At 37.2% G+C, this 21,455-nt stretch overlaps 1 protein-coding gene across 1 annotated transcript in view; it reads right to left on the reverse strand.

Annotated features, from left to right (window-relative positions):
* Positions 1–313: 313 nt before the first annotated feature.
* The window catches only part of EFCAB13 (EF-hand calcium binding domain 13), a 111,872-nt gene continuing 90,730 nt past the window's right edge, over positions 314–21,455 (reverse strand). Inside the window, 5 exon segments of the mRNA XM_044938846.2 lie at positions 314–450; positions 7,003–7,087; positions 7,898–8,020; positions 16,854–16,925; positions 18,166–18,309. Of these exon segments, the coding sequence (XP_044794781.2) occupies positions 441–450; positions 7,003–7,087; positions 7,898–8,020; positions 16,854–16,925; positions 18,166–18,309 (434 nt within the window). The 3' untranslated portion in view covers positions 314–440.

The following is a 21,455-nucleotide window of genomic DNA, read 5'->3' on the forward strand; positions in this document are numbered from 1 at the left end:
TTTACCCATAATCTGTTCTCTCAAAGGAAGGGGGAAAATCTAATTATATTAACTTATTCAGCTTAAATAATTAAATATTGATATATACATTTTACAGATTTGATGCCAAATAAACAGATATATCTTTAAAATATTTCCAGAAAAAGTTAATTTTAATTAGTTTTCAATATGCCTATGTTCTCATTATATTTCTAAGAACTAGTTTGTCTAAAATATACACATACACAACAGATATTCCATGTACACAGTAAAACTAAGGTTTCATAAAGCTCAGAACAGTACAGACTGTTCTTTCAAAAAACTCACCATCAGTAGATGTTTCATTCAGAATCTCCTGGAATGCCTTGTTGCTTAATGGAACTCCAGCACTCAAGAGTTGGGAGCTCAGTTCATTTATAGGCATCTTATCATTTCTGATCTTTTCAAGAGTTGTAATCTCTTTATATAAATCTGTAAACACATGAAGAACAGAGAACAGATAATGAAGTTTGCATAAAAAGTTAACATCCTAGCTTGCACATAGCTTAGGTGTATTACAGAAGGAGTTCTGAGTTTAAAAGTTTTTAAAACATATCAATGGGCTTTGCTTTTAGAAGCCAATTAATCAATAAGCAAAATTTAACATCACTGTGCTGTGCTCAGTCACTCAGTCGTATCCGACTCTATGACCCCATGGACTGTAGCCTGCCAGGCTCCTCTGTCCATGGGGATTCTCCAGGCAAGAATACTGGAGTGGGATGCCATGCCCTCCTCCAGAGGATTATCCCAACCCAGGGACTGAACCCAGGTCTCCCACATTGCAGGTGGATTCTTTACCATCTGAGCCACCTGGAAAGCCCAAGAATACTGGAGTGGGTAACCTATCCCTTCTCCAGGGCATCTTCTTGACCCAGGAATCAAAGTGGGATCTCCTGCATTGCAGTAAGATTCTTTACCAGCTGGGCTAACAGGAAAGCCCAGCATCACTAGTTGGGCAAAAGTTTGGTTTCTGCAAAATTTTTGTAAAAACCCACTATTATTCAATATATATACATACATTGCTTTTATACATTCTTTTCCCTTATAGGTTATTATAAGATATTGAGTTTAGTTCCCTATACTATACAGTAGATCCTTGTTGGTGATCTATTTTATATATAGCAGTGGGCGTATTTTAATCTAAAACTCCTAATTTATCGCCCACCTCCTCTTCAGTAACCATGCTTGCTTTCTATGTCTGTGAATTTATTTAACTTTTGTAAATAAGTTTATTTTGTATTATTTTTTAGCTTCCAAATATAAGTGATATCATGTGATATTAGTCTTTCTCTTTCTGACTTACTTCACTTAGTATGATAATCTCAAGGTCCACCCATGTTGCTGCAAAATGGCATTATTTTTTCTTTTTTATGGCTGAGTAGTATTCCAGTGTGTGTGTGTGTGTGTATCACACGTTCTTTATCCATTTATCCATTGATGTGCATTTGAGTTGTTTTCATATCTTGGCTGATTTAAATAATGTTCTGATGAACTTAGGGGGTGCATATACCTTTGAGAATTAGTTTTTATACACTTTGAATAAATACCCATAAGTGGTACAGCTGAATCGTATAGTAGTTCCATTATTAATTTTTTTGAGGAATCTTCATACTTTTTTTCCACAGTGGCTGCACCACCAATATTTCACCACTTTCTCACCAACTCCTTTTATTTCTTGTCTTTTTTATAATGGGTATTCTAACAGGTGGGAGGTTTAGATTTACATTTTCCTAAAAATTAGTGATGCTGAACATTTTTTTCATGTACCTCTTGGCTATTTGTCTGTCTTCTTTGGGAAAATGTCTATTAGACTTCTCTCCCATTTTTTAAATCAGTTTTTGTTATTGTTGTTGAGTTGTGTAAGTTACTTATATATTTTGGATATTAACTCTTTATCAGATGTAGCATGGGCAAATATCTACTCCCATTTGGTAGGTTGTCTTTTTGTTTTGTTGATGGTTTCCTTTGCTGTGAAGAATCTTTTTAGTCTGATGTTATCCTATTAGTTCATTTTTGCTTTTGTTTTTCTTGCCTAGGAACAAATATCCAAAAAGATATTGCTAAGACATTTCAAAGAATGAACTGCCTATGTTTGTTTCTAGGAGTTTTTATAGCTTCAGGACTTAAAATCATGTTTGTCTGTTGTGTGAGATAGTTGTCTAGTTTTATTTGTGTGTGTGTGTGTGTGTGGCTGCCCAGTTTTTCCAACGGCATTTATTGAAGAGGAAACTATTCATTCTCCAATATATGTTCTTACTCCTTTGTTCTTCTCTGTTTGTGACCAATGTTACTAGATCACTGTGTAGAGTTGGACTCCTGGGTTTGAAAATTTTAGACTTTTTTCATATTGGTTTTGTACCCTGCCAATTTGTTTATTGTTTCTAATAGCTTTTTGATAGAGTAGGGTTTTCTACATATAAAATCATATCATCCTCAAATAGTGACTGTTTTAGTTCTTTCTTTCCAATATGGATGCCTTTTATTTATTTCTTGCCTAATTGCTATAGCTTTCTTGAGTATGCAAAACCTTTGACTGTGTGGGTCACAACAAACTATGGAAAATTCTTAAAGAGATGGGAATACCAGACCACCTGACCTGCCTCCTGAGAAATCTGTATGCAGGTCAAGAAGCAACAGTTAGAAATGGACATGGAAAAACAGACTGATTTCAAATAGGGAAAGGAGTATGTCAAGGCTGTATATTGTCGTCCTGATTATTTAACTTATATGCAGAGTACATCATGAGAAAAGCTGGGCTGGATGAAGTACAAGCTGGAATCAACATTGCCGGGAAAAATATCAAAATGCAAATGATACCACTCTTATCACAGAAAGCAAAGAAGAACTAAAGAGCCTCTTGATGAAAGTGAAAGAGGAGAGTGAAAAAGTTGGCTTAAAACTCAACATTCATGTATACCTGTGGCGGATTCATTTTGATATTTGGCAAAACTAATACAATTATGTAAAGTTTAAAAATAAAATAAAATAAAAAAACTCAACATTCAGAAAACTAAGATCATGGCATCTGGTCCCATCACTTCATGGCAAATAGATGGAGAAACAATAGAAACAGTGAGAGACTTTATTTTCTTGGGCTCCAAAATCACTGCAGATGGTGACTGCAGCCATGAAATTAAAAGACACTTACTCCTTGTAAGAAAAGTTATGACCAACCTAGACAGCATATTAAAAAGCAGAGAATTACTTTGCCAACAAAGGTCCATCTGGTAAAAGCTATGGCTTTTCCAGTAGTCCATGTATGGATGTGAGAGTTGGACTACAAAGAAAGCTGAGCACCAAAGAATTGATGCTTTTGAAGTGTGGTGTTGGAGAAGACTCTTGAGAGTCCCTTGGACTGCAAGGAGATCCAACCAGTCCATCCTAAAGGAAATCAGACCTGAATATTCATTGGAAGGACTGATGCTGAAGCTGAAAATCCAATACTTTGGCCACCTGATGTGAAGAACTGATTCATTTGAAAAGACCCTGATGCTGAGAAAGATTGAAGGTGGGAGGAGAAGGGGATGACAGAGGATGAGATGGTTGGATGGCATCACTGACTCAATGGACATGAGTTTGGGTAAACTCCAGGAGTTGGTGATAGACAGGGAAGCCTGGCATGCTACAGTCCATGGGGCCGCAAAGAGTCAGACACAACTGAGCAACTGAATTGAACTGAACTGAATTGCTGTAGCTAAGATTTCCAATACTGTGTTGAATAAGAGTGGCATCATTATCTTATTCCTGATTTTAAAGGAATAGTTTTTAGTTTTTCACCATCGAGTATGATAAAAAGCTGTGGGTTTCTCATATATAGCCTTCATTATCAGTGCAAAGAAATAAAGGAACACAATAGAATGGGAAAGACTAGAGATCTCTTTAAGAAAATTAGAGATACCAAGGGAACATTATGTTGAGGCACATTCCTTCTATGCTCACTTTACTAAGAGTTATTATCATAAATCATCACTGACTTTACAAATGCTTTTTCTGTATCTATTGAGATGCCCACATACTTTTTTATCCTTCGTTAAGGTGGTGTATCAGGTTTTCCCAGGTGGTGCTAGTGGTAAAAAAAAAACAAAACAAAACAAAACCCCTACCAATGCAGGAGACATGAGATGAAGGTTTGATCCCTGGGTTGGGAAGATCCCCTGGAGGAGAGCATGGCACCCACTCCAGTATTCTTGCCTGGAGAATCCCATGGACAGAGGAGCCTGGCGGGCTACAGTCCATGGGATCACAGAGTCGGACATGACTGAAGCGACTTAGCACAGCACAGCATGCAAGGTAGTGTATCATGTTGATTGACTTGCAGACATTTAACCATCCTTGAATCCCTGGAATAAATTTCACTTGGTCATGGTGAATGATCCTTTTAATATATTGTTGTATTCATTTTGCTAATATTGGGTTGAGGGTTTTTGCATTTATATTTCTCACAGATATTGGACTATAATTTTCTATTTTGTGGTATCTTTGTCTGGTTTTTTGCCTTTTCATACGGTTCATGGGGTTCTCAAGGCAAGAACACTGAAGTGGTTTGCCATTCCCTTCCTCAGTGCAACAAGGGAAAATGGTTGTCTAAGGAGGGCTTACAAATAACTGAGAAAAGAAGAGATGCTAAAGGCAAAGGGGAAAAGGTAAGATATACCCATCTGAATACAGAGTTCCAAAGAATAGCAAGGAGAGATAAGAAAGCCTTCCTCAGTGATCAATGCAAAGACATAGAGGAAAACAATAGAATGGGGAAGACTAGAGATCTCTTTAAGAAAATTAGAGATACCAAGGGAACATTTCATGAAAAGATGGGCACAAAAAAAAAGAAGGAAATGGTATGGACCTAACAGAAGCAGAAGATATTAAGAAAAGGTGGCAAGAACATATAGAAGAACAATACAAAAAAAGATCTTCATGACCCAGATAACCACAAAGATATGATCACTCACCTAGAGCCAGACATAGTGCAAAATCAAGTGGGCCTTAGGAAGCATCACTAGGAACAAAGCTAGTGGAGGTGATGGAATTCCAGCTGATCTATTTCAAATCCTAAAAGATGATGCTGTGAAAGTGTTGCACTCAATATATTAGCAAATTTGGAAAACTCAGCAGTGGCCACAGGACTGGACAAGGTCAGTTGTCATTCCAATCCCAAAGAAAGGCAACATGAATGAATGTTCAAAGTACTGCACAATTGTACTCATCTCACACACTAGACAAAGTAATGCTCAAAATTCTCCAAGCCAGGCTTCAACTTAACTTGAACTTCCAGATGTTCAAGCTAGTTTCAGAAAAGGCAGAGAAACCAGAGATCAAATTGCCAACATCTGTTGGGTGATAGGAAAAGCAAGAGAGTTCCAGAAAAACATCTACTTCTGCTTTACTGACTACGCCAAAGCCTCTGTGTGGTACACAACAAACTGTGGGAAATTCTTAAAGAGATGGGAATACCAGACCACCTGACTTGCCTCCTAAGAAATCTGTATGCAGGTCAAGAAGCAACAGTTAGAATCGAACAAGGAACAATGGACTGGTTCCAAATTGGGAAAGGAGTACATCAAAGCTGTATATTGTCACCCTGCTTATTTAACTTATATGCAAAGTACATCATGTGAAATGCTGGGCTGGATGAATCACAAGCTGGAAGCAAGTTGCCAGGAGAAATATCAATAACCTCAGATATGCAGATGACACTACCCTTACGGCAGAAAGTGATGAGAAACTGAAGAGCTCTTGATGAAACTGAAAGAGGAGAGTGAAAAAGCTGGCTTAAAACTCAACAGTCAAAGAATTAAGATCATGGCATCTGGTCTTATCACTTCATGGCAAATAGATGGGGAAACAATGGAAACAGTGACAGACTTTATTTTGGGGGCTGCGAAATAACTGCAGATGGTGATTTTTGCCATGAAATTAAAAGACATTTGTTCCCTGGAAGAAAAGCTATGACAAACCTAGAAAGAATATTAAAAAATAGAGATATTACTTTGCTAACAATGGTCTGTCTAGTCAAAGCTACGGTTTTTCCAGTAGTCATGCATGGATGCAAGTGTTGCACCATAAAGAAAGCTGAGTGCCAAAGAATTGATGCTTTTGAACTGTGGTGTTGGAGAAGACTCTTGAGAGTCCCTTGGACTGCAAGGATATCCAACTAGTCCATCCTAAAGGAAATCAGTCCTGAATATTCACTGGAAGGACTGATGCTGAAACTGAAGCTCCAATACTTTCACCTGCTGATGCGAAGGACTGACTCATTGGAAAAGACTCTGATGCTGGGAAAGATTGACGGCCAGAGGAGAAGGGGACAACAGAGGATGAGATTGTTGGATGGCATAACCGACTCTATGGATATCAGTTTGAGCAAGTTCCGGGAGTTGGTGATGGACAGGGATGCCTGGCGTGCTGCAGTCCATGGGGTCACAAAGAGTCGGACATGACTGAGCGACTGAACTGAACTGGTCTTATCTGGTTTGGGTATCAGGGTAATCTTGGCTCTGTGAAATGAGTTAGGAAGTGGAACCCATGTCTTCTGCATTCTTTTGGTAGTTTAGTTGGTAAAGGCATACCTTTACCTTTAGATGGTAAAGGCAGAGTCTTTACCATCTGTGTGTGCTGTAGTTCACAGGGTTGCAAAGAGTCTGACATGACTGCTCAACAGAGATGTTATACTGAACAAAAACGACAAAGGAAGAGAAAAAATATTTTTTTCAATTCTTTTGGGAAACCACTAGCATAAATGATTTTAAAAAGGAAAACATAAAAATAACCAAAATGAAGAATGAAATGGAAGTATTACTGTAGATGTTATAAATAACTACAAAAATACTAAGAATTTATTGTTAAAAACTTTATACCATTATAGCAACAAATTTTTATATAAAAAGACAAACTCCTAGGGAAAAATTTACCAAAATTGACTTCAAGAATAAAAGAAAAACTAATAATCATATAATATGAAAGATTAATTAGTAATCAAAAACTTACCCAAAAAGAACTATAAGGCTCAGATGGCTTCTTTTGTGAATACCACTAGACATCAAAGGAATATGCAATTCCAATGTTATATAAGCTATTTTAGGATTTAGAAAAAGAAAGAATACTTTCAAATTACAAGGATAATTTGACATTGAAGCCTGACAATGCCAGTACAAGAAAACAAAGCTATCATTAGTCTCACTCATAAACAGAGATTAATAAATTATAAACCAAGTGTACAAAAATAATTTTTTCTATTTCTATTTTATTAGAAAAATTAAAAGAATAATATATCATGACCAAGTTGGGTTTAATCCAAAAATCCAGGTTTCATTTAATATTATAAAATTCAACTCTTGTAACTCACCACACTAACAGATTAAAAGAGAAAACTCAGATGACCTACCTTAAGAGATACATAAGAATTGTTTGGAAAATTCATGATAAACCAAATAAACAAATATAAATTCAATCTTTTTAGCAAAAAAGGAATATAAGGCAATTTCCTTAGACTGGTAAATGGTATTTATGAAAAATCCACACCAAATTCACACTTGTTTGTGAAGCTCTTTCTGTAAGAAATATCCTATCTCTGGAATTCAAGGTTGGGGAAGTAGAAGAGTAAGGTTCTATCTTATGTATTATTGTGACCATTCACCCCAATAAATGAGCATCTGCTTTTAAAACATGGACAAGATTACTTGTTTCTGTTAGTCTTCTCCAAATAACAAAGAATATCCATATACTTTCCAAAAAAGTTCCAATTCACAGTGACCAATATATCAATATAGTTTCATAACAACCTTCCTAAACTTACAGTATTCTCATTCCTTTTTAAAAAATTTAGTCAGTGTGAACAGGTATACTCTAAAGAGGAAACCTGAGAGGTAACTGAAGTACTCACCATCTGTTGCAGAGTTTCTAAGTTGTTCTTTACTCAAAGGTTTCTCCAAGGTAGATAAAAAGTCTTTAACTGCAACTTTCCCATCAGAGACACTATTAACAATGTTCCAAGGATCTTCTGTTCCTAGAGAGAAAGATGACAAAATGTGAACATACTTAGTTGGTTGCTGCTGAGTCACTTCAGTTGTGTCCGACTCTGTGCGACCCCATAGATGGCAGCCCACCAGGCTCCCCCGTCCCTGGGATTCTCCAGGCAAGAACACTGGAGTGGGTTGCCATTTCCTTCTCCAATGCATGAAAGTGAAAAGTGAAAGTGAAGTTGCTCAGTTGTGTCCGACTCTTAGCAACCCCATGGACTGTAGCCTACTAGGCTCCTCCGTCCATGGGATTTTCCAGGCAAGAGTACTGGAGTGGGGTGCCATTGCCTTCTCCATTTAATTGGTTAGTCCGTTCAAATAAGCACATAACAACTTGATTTGGGTAAAATGTATTCACTTTCTAGAAATCCTGTTGAGGTTTTTTCTGTCTGCAATATCCTCCAAACCGAAAGCTCCACAAAATGTATATACAGGTCTACATGTTTATATTAGAAAACAAGAAACACTGCAGTACTTCACCTTTTTAGTTCAACCCATGAAGCTAAACAATAAAAACAACACAACAGCAAAGTGAACCCAAGAAAAGTAATGCTACAATTGGGGGAGGGAACCCCTTTTTCTCCTTATCCAGAATAACAGTGGAAAGAATAACAGTGATACTGGTAAGATGCTAATAAATTGATATTTTATTAAAGTATTATTCACGGTTTTGGTTATGTGAATAATCTGTGTATGAGTGTGTTCTATATTGCTAACTTATATTTTCAGTTTCATTAGTGTCTGACTACTATATTAGGGAGAGGGTGATTGTTTTGCTGTTTTGTTTATGCTGCTGGTTAGCTACATGGGTTGAACATTTAAGATAAATTATTTTTAATTTTCTTGTTTTTTATTAAAAGCATTTAATGCTATAAAATTTCCTGCAAGACTGTTTTTATCACATTTTGTATTTTGATATATTTTGTTTTCACTGTCATTCATTTCTAAAATTTTTTAAATTTCTACTTTAATTTATTTAGCCCAAAGCCACCTTTGAGCTTCCCAGGTGGCTCAACGGTAAAGAACCTACCTGCCAATGCAGAACATGGGTTTGATCCTTGGGTCAGGAAGATCCTCTGGAGGAGAAAATGGCAGCCCACTCCAGTTTCTTGCTGGGATAATCCCATGGACAGAGGAGTGTGGCAGTTTATGTCCATGGGGTTGCAAAGAGTTGGATGTGACTGAGCACACATACATTTATTTTTTAACCAAAGTATTACTTAGAACATTTGTTTTCAGACTTTAAAGCAAAAATTTTCCATATTCTTTCATAAATAATGTTTGTTACTACTAATGGTAATATCTTTGGAAGGAATGATGCTAAAGCTGAAACTCCAGTACTTTGGCCACCTCATGTGAAGAGTTGACTCATTGGAAAAGACTCTGATGCTGGGAGGGATTGGGGGCAGGAGGAGAAGGGGACGACAGAGGATGAGATGGCTGGATGGCATCACTGACTCGATGGATGTGAGTCTGAGTGAACTCTGGGAGTTGGTGATGGACAGGGAGGCCTGGCGTGCTGCGATTCATGGGGTCGCAAAGAGTCAGACATGACTGAGTGACTGAACTGAACTGAACTGAATGGTAATAGACACAGTGCCTGATGAACTATGGATAGAGGTAAGTGACATTGTACAGGAGACAGGAATCAAGACCATCCCCAAGAAAAAGAAATGCAAAAAATCAAAAAGGCTGTCTGAGGAGACCTTACAAATAGCTGTGAAGAGAAGGGAGTGAAAAGCAAAGGAGAAAAGGAAAGATATACCCATTTGAATGCAGAGTTCCAAAGAATAGCAAGGAGAGATAAGGAAGCCTTCCTCAGAGATCAATGCAAAGAAATAGAGGAAAACAACAGAATAGGGAAGGCTAAAGATCTCTTCAAGAAAATTAGAGATACCAAGGGAACATTTGATGCAAAGATGGGCTCAATAAAGGACAGAGATGGTATGGACCTAACAGAAGCAGAAGATACTAAGAAGAGGTGGCAAGAATACACAGAAGAACTGTGCAAAAAAGATCTTCATGACCCAGATAATCACGATGGTGTGATCACTCACCTAGAGCCAGACATCCTGGAATGTGAGGTCAAGTGGGCCTTGGGAAGCATCACTACAAACAAAGCTAGTGGATGTGATGGAATTCCAGTGGAGCTATTTCAAATCCTGAAAGATGATGCTGTGAATGTGCTGCACTCAGTATGCCAGCAAATTTGGAAAACTCAGCAGTGGCCACAGGACAGGAAAAGGTCAGTTTTCATTCCAATCCCAAAGAAAGGCAATGCCAAAGAATGCTCAAACTACTGCACAATTGCACTCATCTCACACACTAGTAAAGTAATGCTCAAAATTCTCCAAGCCAGGCTTCAGCAATACGTGAACCGTGAACTTCCAGATGTTCAAGCTGGTTTTAGAAAAGGCAGAGGAACCAGAGATCAAATTGCCAACATCCGCTGGATCATGGAAAAAGCAAGAGAGTTCCAGAAAAACATCTATTTCTGCTTTATTGACTATGTCAAAGCCTTTGACTGTGTGGATCACAATAAACTGTGGAAAATTCTGAAAGAGATGAGAATACCAGACCACGTGAACTGCCTCTTGAGAAACCTGTATGCAGATCAGGAAGCAACAGTTAGAACTGGACATGGAACAACAGACTGGTTCCACAAAAAAAAGGAGGATATCAAGGCTGTATATTGTCACCCTGCTTATTTAACTTATATGCAGAGTACATCGTGAGAAACGCTGGGCTGGAGGAAGTACAAGCTGGAATCAACATTGCCGGGAGAAATAACAATAACCTCAGATATGCAGATGACACCACCTTATGGCAGAAAGTGAAGAAGAACTAAAGAGCCTCTTGATGAAAATGAAAGAGAAAAGTGAAAAAGTTGGCTTAAAGCTCAACATTCAGAAAACGAAGATCATGGCATCTGGTCCCATCACTTCATAGCAAATAGATGGGGAAACAGTGGAAACAATGGCTGACTTTATTTTTCTGGGCTCCAAAATCACTGCTGATGGTGATTGCAGCCATGAAATTAAAAGACGCTTACTCCTTGGCAGGAAAGTTATGACCAACCTAGACAGCATATTACTAAAATAAAATTTAAAAAAAAAAAATAAAAAAATAAATAAATAAAAAATAAAAAGCAGAGACATTACTTTGCCAACAAAGGTCCGTCTGGTCAAGGCTATGGTTTTTCCAGTGGTCATGTATGGATATGAGAGTTGGACTATAAAGAAAGCTGAGTGCTGAAGAATTGATGCTTTTGAACTGTGGTGTTGGAGAAGACTCTTGCGAGACCCTTGGACTGCAAGGAGATCCAACCTGTCCATCTAAAGAAGATCAGTCCTGGGTGTTCATTGGAAGGACTGATGTTGAAGCTGAAACTCCAATACTTTGGCCACCTGATGCGAAGAGCTGACACATCTGAAAGACCCTGATGCTGGGAAAGATTGAGGGCAGGAAGAGAAGGGGACAACAGAGGATGAGATGGTTGGATGGCATCACCGACTCGATGGACATGGGTTTGGGTAGACTCCGGGAGTTGGATGGACAGGGAGGCCTGGCATGCTGTGGTTCGTGGGGTCGCAAAGAGTCGGACACGACTGAGTGACTGAACTGAACTGAATGGTGAGTCTATGTGGTCTGAATGACTTCTGATATTTAGAATTCATACAAATTTTTCTTTGTGGCTTAAATATCATCTATTTTCATGAATATTCCATAGGCACTTGAAGAATGTGTTTAGTATATAAAGTACTATGTCTGTTTCCTAAAGTTTGTTAATATTGTTACTTTAATATCAATCTCTTTCAATCTATATCTCATCTTTCACTGAAGATTTATGTGTTCAGCTGAAAGTGTATGTGTATATACATATGGTGGTGTCCTACAGGGATTATAATAAGTCTAACTTACATGAAGTATTTTATGCTACAAATTTATTGTATTTCTTCTTTCTTTATCTTTTTATGGTATGAATATAAATCTAATTTATCGTTTATGATTTGCTGTTTGTATAGGCTATATTTTACTTAACCAAACCCCTACTGATGGACACTAAGTTACTTTCATTTTTCCTCCCATAAACAATGTTACAATGAGCATTCTTGTACATCTCTCTACAAGAGACTTCTCTGGACTATTTACCTAAGACATAATTATCAAGTCCTAAGAAATATCCATACTTAATTTGACAAGTATTTCCAGCTTGCTCTGCAGAATGACTCTCTATACACTATTTTACCTACCCAACAGCAATTCTTGAGTATTCCCACCTCTCTTCATATACATATTTAGCCACTGGGGTTTCTTCTTCTGTGTACTGACTTCTTATATCCTTATTTTCCAATGAATATTTTTCTTTCTAATACTGAGTTGCAGGATTTCTTATATATTCAAGATATTAATCTTTTGTTAGTCCTAAAAGTTGTAATTATCTTCTTCCAACCTATTACATATCTGGTAATTGTTTACAGTCCTTCATTTTATTATCACAAATGCTTAATCATGATATAATCAAATCTTTTTTAGGCTATACTTTTGGGAATATTATTTATAATAAATTATTCACAGCCACAGGCAGAATATTTTCTCCATCAGCTTTAATGTATTACCTTTTAAATTAATTCATTTGAAGATTGTTTTTGTATATTGTATGAAGTCGTAATCCAACTTCATTTTCTTCCATACAGTGAGCCAATTTTCCCATGTTGTTGTTCAGTCGCCCAGTCATGTGTGACTCTTTGCAGTCCCACGTACTGCAGCACTCCAGGCTGCTCTATCCCTCACGATCTTGATGTCATCTCTATCATGTGTCAAGTTTTTCTAAATAGGGATATCTATACTGTGATGCATTGGACTACTTCTAACACTTCATTACACACATTCAATAGTAATTAATATGCAAAGCAACCCATATTATTCTATTTTCAAAATGGTCTTAGCTATTCACAGATTCATAATATTCCAAAATAAATGCCAATAAATACCAGTCTTTCCATTTCTAAACTCATCAAGGGAAAAAAATGGGGGAGAAGGCCCAAATCAATAAAATCAGAAATGTAAAAGGAGAAGTTACAACTGAAGCTGCAGCAATATAAAGGATCATGATTTTACTGTATGGACAATTATATGCCAATAAATTGGCAACCTAGAAGAACTGTGTACATTTCTAGAAATCTATAATCTCCCAAGACTGAATGAGGAAGAAATGGAAAATATGAACACACCTATTACCAGTAATGTATACCTGTGGCAGATTCATTTTGATAATTGGCAAAACTAATACAATTATGTAAAGTTTAAAAATAAAAGAAAATTAAAAAAAATTGAATCTGTAATTTTAAAAACTCCCAACAAAGTCCAAAATTAGATGGCTTCACAGGTGAATTCTACTGAACAGTTAGAGAAGAGTTAATACCTATCACTATTTCAAAATATTTCAGAGGATGTAACTCTACCAAACTCATTCTATATAGCCACCATTGCCCTGATAACAAAACGAGAAAAAGAGATTCAGTGTAATTCTTATCAAACTACCAATGGAATTTTTCACAGAACTAAAACAAATAATTCTAAAATTTGTGTGGAAATACAAAAGACCCTTCAAATAGCCAAACATCCTGAGAAAGAAGAATAAAACTGGAGACATCATAATTTCTGATTTTAAACTATACTACAAAGTAATAGTAATCAAAATAGTATGGTACTGGTACAAAACAGACACACAATTCAATGCAACATAATAGAGAGCCCAAAAATGAACCCACACTTATGTGGGCAATTAATCTATGACAAAGGTGGGAGAATACACAATAGGGAAAAGACACCTTCTTCACTAAATGGTGTGAAAACTGGGAAGCTACATGCAAGAAATCAAACTGGACTCCCCTTTCACATGACGCAAAAAAATAAATTCAAAATGAATTAAATACTTAAATGTAAGACCCAAACCCATGAAACTTCTAGAAAAAACATAGGCAGGATGTTCTTTGACATAAGTCTTTGTAATATTTTTTTGGACATGTCTCCTTAGGCAAGGGAAACGAAAGCAAAAATAAGCAAATGGGACTAACTCAAACTAAACTAAAATCTTTTTGCACAGTGAAGGAAGCTATCAACAAAATGAAGAAGCTACCTACTGAATGTCAAGTGATATTTGCAAGTAATATTAATGTATCCAATAAGGGTATCCAAAATATACAAAGAACTGGTATGACTCAATGCCAAAAAAATAAGCAAACACATTAAAGAACAAGCAGAGGATATCAATACATATTTTTCCACAGAAGACATACAGATGACCAACAGGTACATGAAAAGATGCTCAACATCACTAATCATCAGGGAAATGCAAATCAAACCCACAATGAGATATCACCTCACACCTGTCAGAATGGCTGTTATCAAAAAGACAACAAATAGGGGCTTCCCTGGTGGCACAGTGGTAAAGAATCCATCCAATGCAGGAGACACAGGCTCAATCCCTGGTCCAGATGCTGTGGAGCAACTAAGCCATGCACCACAAATATTGAGCCTGTGCTCCATAGCTCAGGAACCACAACTACTGAGCCCACATGTGGAAACTGCTGAAGCCTGTATGCCCTAGAGCCTGTGCTCTGCAACACGAGAAGCCACCACAATGAGAAGCCAACGCACTACAACAAAGAGTAGCCCCTGCTTGCTGCAACTAGAGAAAAGCCCCCCCAGCAACGAAGACCCAGCACAGCCAAAAAATAAATAAATAATAAAAAATAAAAACCAAATATTATTTTTTTAAAAAGACAACAAATAACAAGTTTTGGCAAGATGTGGAGAAAAGAGAAATCTGTACTGTCAGTATGTAATTTGGTGCAACCACTATGGAAAACAGTTGGAGGTTTCTCAAAAAACTGAAAACAGTGCTACCATTATGACTCAGCAATTCCACTCCTGGGCATATATCCAAAGAAAACAAAAACATTTGTTTTTTGTTTGAATTAGAAAAGAGATAGTCATCCCTTTGTTTACTGGAGCATTATTTATAATATCCAAGATATGGAAGCACCCTAAGTGCCCATCAGTATATGAATAGACAAAGCAGATGTGGTGTACACATACAATGCAATATTATTCAGCCATAAAAAAGAATAAACCCTTGTAATTTGCTGCAATATGGATGGACCTAAATGGTATTATGCCAAATGAACTAAGTCATACAGAGAAATACAAAACTATATGATTTTAATTATATGTGAAATCTAAAAAAAAAAGAGAGAAATAAACAAAAATAACAAAAATATAAACAGATTTTTAGATACAGGGAACAAATAAGTATTTTCCAGAGGGGAAAGTTTTGGGAAGAGAAGAAAATAGGTGAGGGGAATTAAGAGGTGCAAACTTACAGTTATCAAAGAAATGAGTCATGGGTATGAAATGTACAGTGAGTGGAACATAGTAACTATGTAGTGTCTTTGTGTGGTGACATAGAGTAATTGTGGTGATCAGTTTGATAATAGAATCATTGTGGTGATCAGTTTGAAATGTTTAGAAATATCAAATCACCATGTCACATAATAGGAATTAACATTGTGTTGCAGGTCAATTATACATAAAAGCAAACTCATAGAAAAAGATATCAGATTTGAGGTTACCAGAGATGGAGGACAGAGGGTGGTTAAAAGGTACAAACTTCCAGGTACAAGATTAATAAGCACTAGGGATGGGATGTGCATCATGATAAATATAATTAATGCTGTATGTTATATATGAAAGTTATTGAGAGTAGAGCCTAAGAGCTCTCATCACAAAAAAAAGTATTATTTCTATTTCTTTAATTTTGTGTCTATATGAGAGATAGATGTTCACTAAACTTACAGTGATAATTACTTGATGTATATAAATTAAATCACTATGCAATACACCTTAAACTTACATAGTGCTGTATATCAATTATATCTCTATAAAACCAGAAGAAAAAAAGAATGAGGTAGCTTATAGAATATAATAAAACATGGAACAGTATCTAAGACACGCTGTTAAGTTTTTAAAGCCAATTATGGAATATTATGGGCTTCCCATGGGATGCAAGTAGTGAAGAGCCCACCTACCAATGCAGGAGAGCTGGGTTCAATCCCTGGGTAGGGAAGATCCCCTTGTGAGGGCATAGCAACCCACTCCAGTATTCTCGCCTGGAGAATCCCCATAGACAGGGGAGACTGGTGGGCTACAGTTCATGGGGTCGCAAAGAGTTGGACACAACTGAAGCGACTTAGTACACATGCACATGGAATATTATGGGCACGAGATTGAACCCAGGTCTCCCACACTGCAGGCAGATTCTTTACCATCTGAGCCACCAGAGAAGCCCAAGAATACTGGAGCAAAGTGATCTAATTTTAAAATAATAATTTGGAATACACCACTATTCATTGATCTAAAGGAAAAAGCCTAAAAGGATATTTACCAAATATTAACAGGAGTTTTCCAGACAGTGACATTACAGAGGCTACATTTTGTATTTCTTACATTTCTGGTCATTAAAATTTTTATAACATTTAAAATATTGCCTATAGCATATAATATAATTTTCTTATTTTGACTATGAAAAAGATCAAGACCTTATTTTTTCCCAGTCTTTTCCATCACAAATGCACAATTCTTGAATGAAAAAGAAAATAGTAAAATTTACCATAATTGGAAGTGCTCAAATATAGATGAAACAAACATCTGTCACAGATACCACAGAGAAGATTAAGCATCCAATATAGTGTTTGACTAGATGACCTCTGAATGAGTCCTGAGTTGCTTTTTAACAGTTTACCGTAAAGATCTTACCAATAAAATTGGAAAATTTCTGGGTGTCACTCAGAGTCTTCATATAGTCTTTAACATTCACCATGTTGTCTTCTGCAAGGAAAAGAAAGAGAGGTCACAAGAAAGAATTTGTGGACAAAATAATATTAAAAATACAGCATCAGATTTCTCTGGTTGTCCAATGGTTAAGAATCCACTTGCCAATGCAGGGGATCCCTGATCTGGGAAGATTCCACAAGATGTGGGACGACTAAGCCCATGCACCACAACTACTGAGTCTGCACACTAGAGCCCACCAGCTGCAGCTACTGAGCCCCCACACCACAACTACTGAAGCCTGAGAGCCTTTAGCCCATGCTCTACAGCAAGAGAAGCGACTGCAATGAGAAGCCTGTACACTGCTCCTAGAAGGTAGCCCCTGCTCGATGCAACTACAAAAAGCCTAGGCACAGCAACCAAGACCCAGTTCAGCCAAAAATAAATAAATTAAGTGTATATAGTATCAAAATCAGCATACCACTTTTATATTGAAAATTTTAAAGCTTTAATTTATTCTTGAAAGTTTTATTTACCAGATACTTTGAATTCATTTTCATCCAAAATGCCTTGTGATAAGATTGTAGATATATGAGCTCTGTGCAAAAAAACTAAAAACACCAAGAAACTTTTAAAGTCCAGTAACTTCACTCTGCCCAAAGCAACAAACCTAGGATTTCTACTCACAAGTTCTGAATTCAAACTACTCTTCAGTCACTAAATTAAGATATATCTGAGGAGAGAGGATTACAACAAGCCCACTCTCCACAAAATTTCAACCTGCTTGTTAAAATTATTCTCATAACTGCAAATGAAGAAAGATTCTTTTTCAAAGACAATATTTAAAATAACAAGCAAATACCTACAGATATTTGCTCAACAAAGGAATTGAATTTACTTCAACAAAGACCTCGCACTTTCTTTATAAAGAATACTTATAAAGACTAGCCCTACAGAAAACAAAATATTCAGTTCAGCCGCTCAGTCATGTCCAACTCTTTGCAATCCCATGAATCACAGCACGCCTAGGCCTCCCTGTCCATCACCAACTCCCGGAGTTTACCCCAACTCATGTCCATTGAGTCACTGATGCCATCCAGCCATCTCATCCTCTGTCGTCCCCTTCTCCTCCTGCCCCCAATCTGTCCCAGCATCAGGGTCTTTTCCAATGAGTCAATTCTTTGCATGAAGTGGCCAGAGTATTGGAGTTTCAGCTTCAGCATCAGTCCTTCCAATGAACACCCAGGACTGATCTCCTTTAGGATGGACTACCTGATAGAAGTATTTAAATGCTTACCAGAAACAAAATCTGACTGAAGAATTTTCTCTACCTCTTCTTTAGGTGACTTAATTCCAATATCTCCTAGAAAACCTTCCAAGTTCTTCCCAGGTATCATGTCATCTTCAGGCAAATTAACAGCTAAGACAGTCTCCTGTGATTCTAGAAATAAAAAGAAATTATTTAGTAACTGATCTAGCCTCTGAATTTAAAAGCAGTAGCCATCACTAAAGGCTTTTGTCAGTGGCAACCCATGGTTTATTATCACATCCTGAATTGAGGAATAAGAAATCTCAGTGAAGAATACAGACCTCAGGAAATGCTATGTCCACCAGTATAATATACAAAGAGTTCTTTATCACATTTCTCTGGTGCTAATATAAAATTGGCATAACCAAGATGATTCATATAGCTGAATTTTTCACTACAGTTACACAGAAGAGTTATTTTATTGGGCTTCCCTGGTGGCTCAGTGTAAAAGAATCTGCCTGCAATGCATGTGACCTGGATTCAATCCCTGGGCCAGGAAGATCCCCTGGAGAAGGGAATGGCGACCCACTCCAGTATTCTTGCCTGGAAAGAGGAGCCTGGTGGGCTACAGTCCATGGGGTCGCAAAGAGTCAGACATATGGAGTTCTAATAGTAGCAAGCAAAATTAACTTTATTTATTGAGGTGAAATAAATTTTAAAATCATGAAAACTGTAAAATATGAAACACAGTATCACAAGGGCTCATTCATCTTTTCTCTTCAATTCCACCAAGACTCTTGTATTCTAGCATCTGGAATTTTGCTTCATATCCAGCCTTTTCAAAGGAGGCAGTGTTAAGTCAGATAGATCTGCATTCAAATCCTGACCCTGGAATTTGTGACGTGGAACTCTGTGACCTTGAGCAAATTTTTACTACTTAACCCCATTATAAATCTCAGTTGTCTTATATATAAAATGAAATTATAATAGTATCTACCTCACAAGGTTGATATGGAGATTAAATATGAAAATATAATGAAAAACATTTAAAACAATGTTAGACATATCAGTTCAGTCAGTTCAGTCACTCAGTCATGTCTGACTCTCTGTGACCCCATGGACTACAGCATGCCAGGCTTCCCTGTCCATCACCAACTCCCAGAGCTTGCTCAAACTCATGTCCATTGAGTCGGTGATGCCATCCAACCATATACTAAGGGTTTATTAAGTGTCATTATTACTAGCAATAAAATAATTGTCATTTTTATTATAATTATTAAAACCAACAAGAACTAGCTACAAATGGTAATCACAGCTTCTTAGTGTCTTAGATCCTGCCTCACTTCCTGTTCCCCTAACATTATTAGGAGACAACTGCAGATGGCAATTTGAGTTTTGCCAACACCTAAAAACCTGTATCAGCTCTTCTTTGTCTTAACTAAAATTTGGTTTCCTTTAAAATACTGTTTACTTGCATAATCATCTTGAGTAGTCTATTCATCCTCCCATGTTCCATATACCATAGGACCAGGAAACAAAGCACCATTCTCCTGGTTTTCTGCTGCCTATTGAGCCTATTTTGAGCCTATTTTAGTCCAACTTCAATCAAAATGTATCGCTCCCCTTTAAGGTTCAAGCCTGGTCACTAGTCTCTAAGGATTTTGGCACATTGATCATGATCTTCCCTCAACTCTATATCCTATTATCATCCAATGATAATAAGGATGATCCTAACCTCAGAGCACGTTGACTTCTTAACTGCCAACAAGTCTTCACTTTCTTTCCAAAGTCATCCATACCAATGGCTATTCTTAATCCTCATCATTACCCAGCATTGCCTGTCTCATCCCTAATATCCTAAACTACCAGATCAGACACTGACCATAATCCTTTAAGACTATATGTGTCTTTGTTGAAGGGAAGTACAGAACTTTGCACATTATGCCTCCTCTCCAGGCCCCTCCAATTTCTCCAGTGGACAGTGGAGACACAGTGAACTAGCCTGATCAGTTATAATGCAGGGCCTGCTATGCTAACTCCTTCCTTCTTGGGTAGCCCTTGTTTACTCTTCCCTGCAGTTATTGGTCTTATATTGCACTGACCGGCAGATTCCAATCCATCTCCCTAGTCCCTGTGACCATGCCCAAGATTCAGGTGCCTAACCTGTTCTCCTTTCTCAATGGCTTAATTTCAACATTTTTTTTCTTACCATCTGAGCTCTGCTCTCTGATTTCAAAGTTAACTATCATTTGCTAAGCAGATAATATGTACCTAATAACTATGCTTTATATGTATTTTTGCAGTTGATCCTGGCAACTGTATGAGAAACACGATGTTTTTAGCATCCTTGTTTTAAAGATGAAGAAATCAGAATGGCCTAGAGTGAGTAGGCAGCTAATAAGTCAAAGAACCACACCCCCATCTCTTATCATACTCCATAGCCCATGCTCTTTTCTACTACTATGCCCTGTTTCCTATTCCTTAGCTAATCTAATTAACTACTATACTATGTTGATGCTAATTATGTTATGACCCAGGTAAAATACTTTTATATGTAAACCAGAAAATATTAAATACATTTCTTAACCTAAAAGAGAGCTCTCAGTTCAGTTCAGTTCAGTTCAAGTCGCTCAGTCGTGTCGGACTCTTTGCAACCCCATGAATCGCAGCACGCCAGGCCTCCCTGTCCATCACCAACTCCCAGAGTTCACTCAGACTCACATCCATCGAGTCAGTGATGCCATCCAGCCATCTCATCCTCTATTGTTCCCTTCTCCTCCTGCCCCCAATCCCTCCCAGCATCAGAGTCTTTTCCAATGAGTCAACTCTTCGCATGAGGTGGCCAAAGTACTGGAGTTTCAGCTTCAGCATCATTCCCTCCAAAGAAATACCAGGGCTGATCTCCTTCAGAGAGCTCCAGTGGTGGGTATTTCATATGCCAAGAAAGCCTATGTATTGAAAATCTATAAAGTATATTGTGTACTTCTTTGCACACAGAAATGACTCTGCATTGTTTTTCCTAACATTTGTCTGAGTTGTCATTCTTTTCAAGAGTGCTCACTGATCAAATAGTCATTTGAATGGTTATTCAAATAAATCACCAGTAATACTGTTTTAAACATATTTTCCAAACAAGAAAGTGCACAAACCCCACAAGCACTATCTTCATTGGTTTCAGTCCTACATCTTTAACTTTTAAACCAAAATGGAAGTCAAATAATAGAAAACCTGTGCCACTGAACTGCACATGGTCTCTCTGATATTTAACAAAAACATGATAAGTGTCTATTAAAGAAGCAAAAGGAACATGATAAGTGTCTATTAAAGAAGCAAAAGAT

The sequence above is a fragment of the Bubalus bubalis genome, chromosome 3 (genome assembly GCF_019923935.1).
Source record: "Bubalus bubalis isolate 160015118507 breed Murrah chromosome 3, NDDB_SH_1, whole genome shotgun sequence".
Lineage (NCBI taxonomy): Eukaryota > Metazoa > Chordata > Mammalia > Artiodactyla > Bovidae > Bubalus > Bubalus bubalis.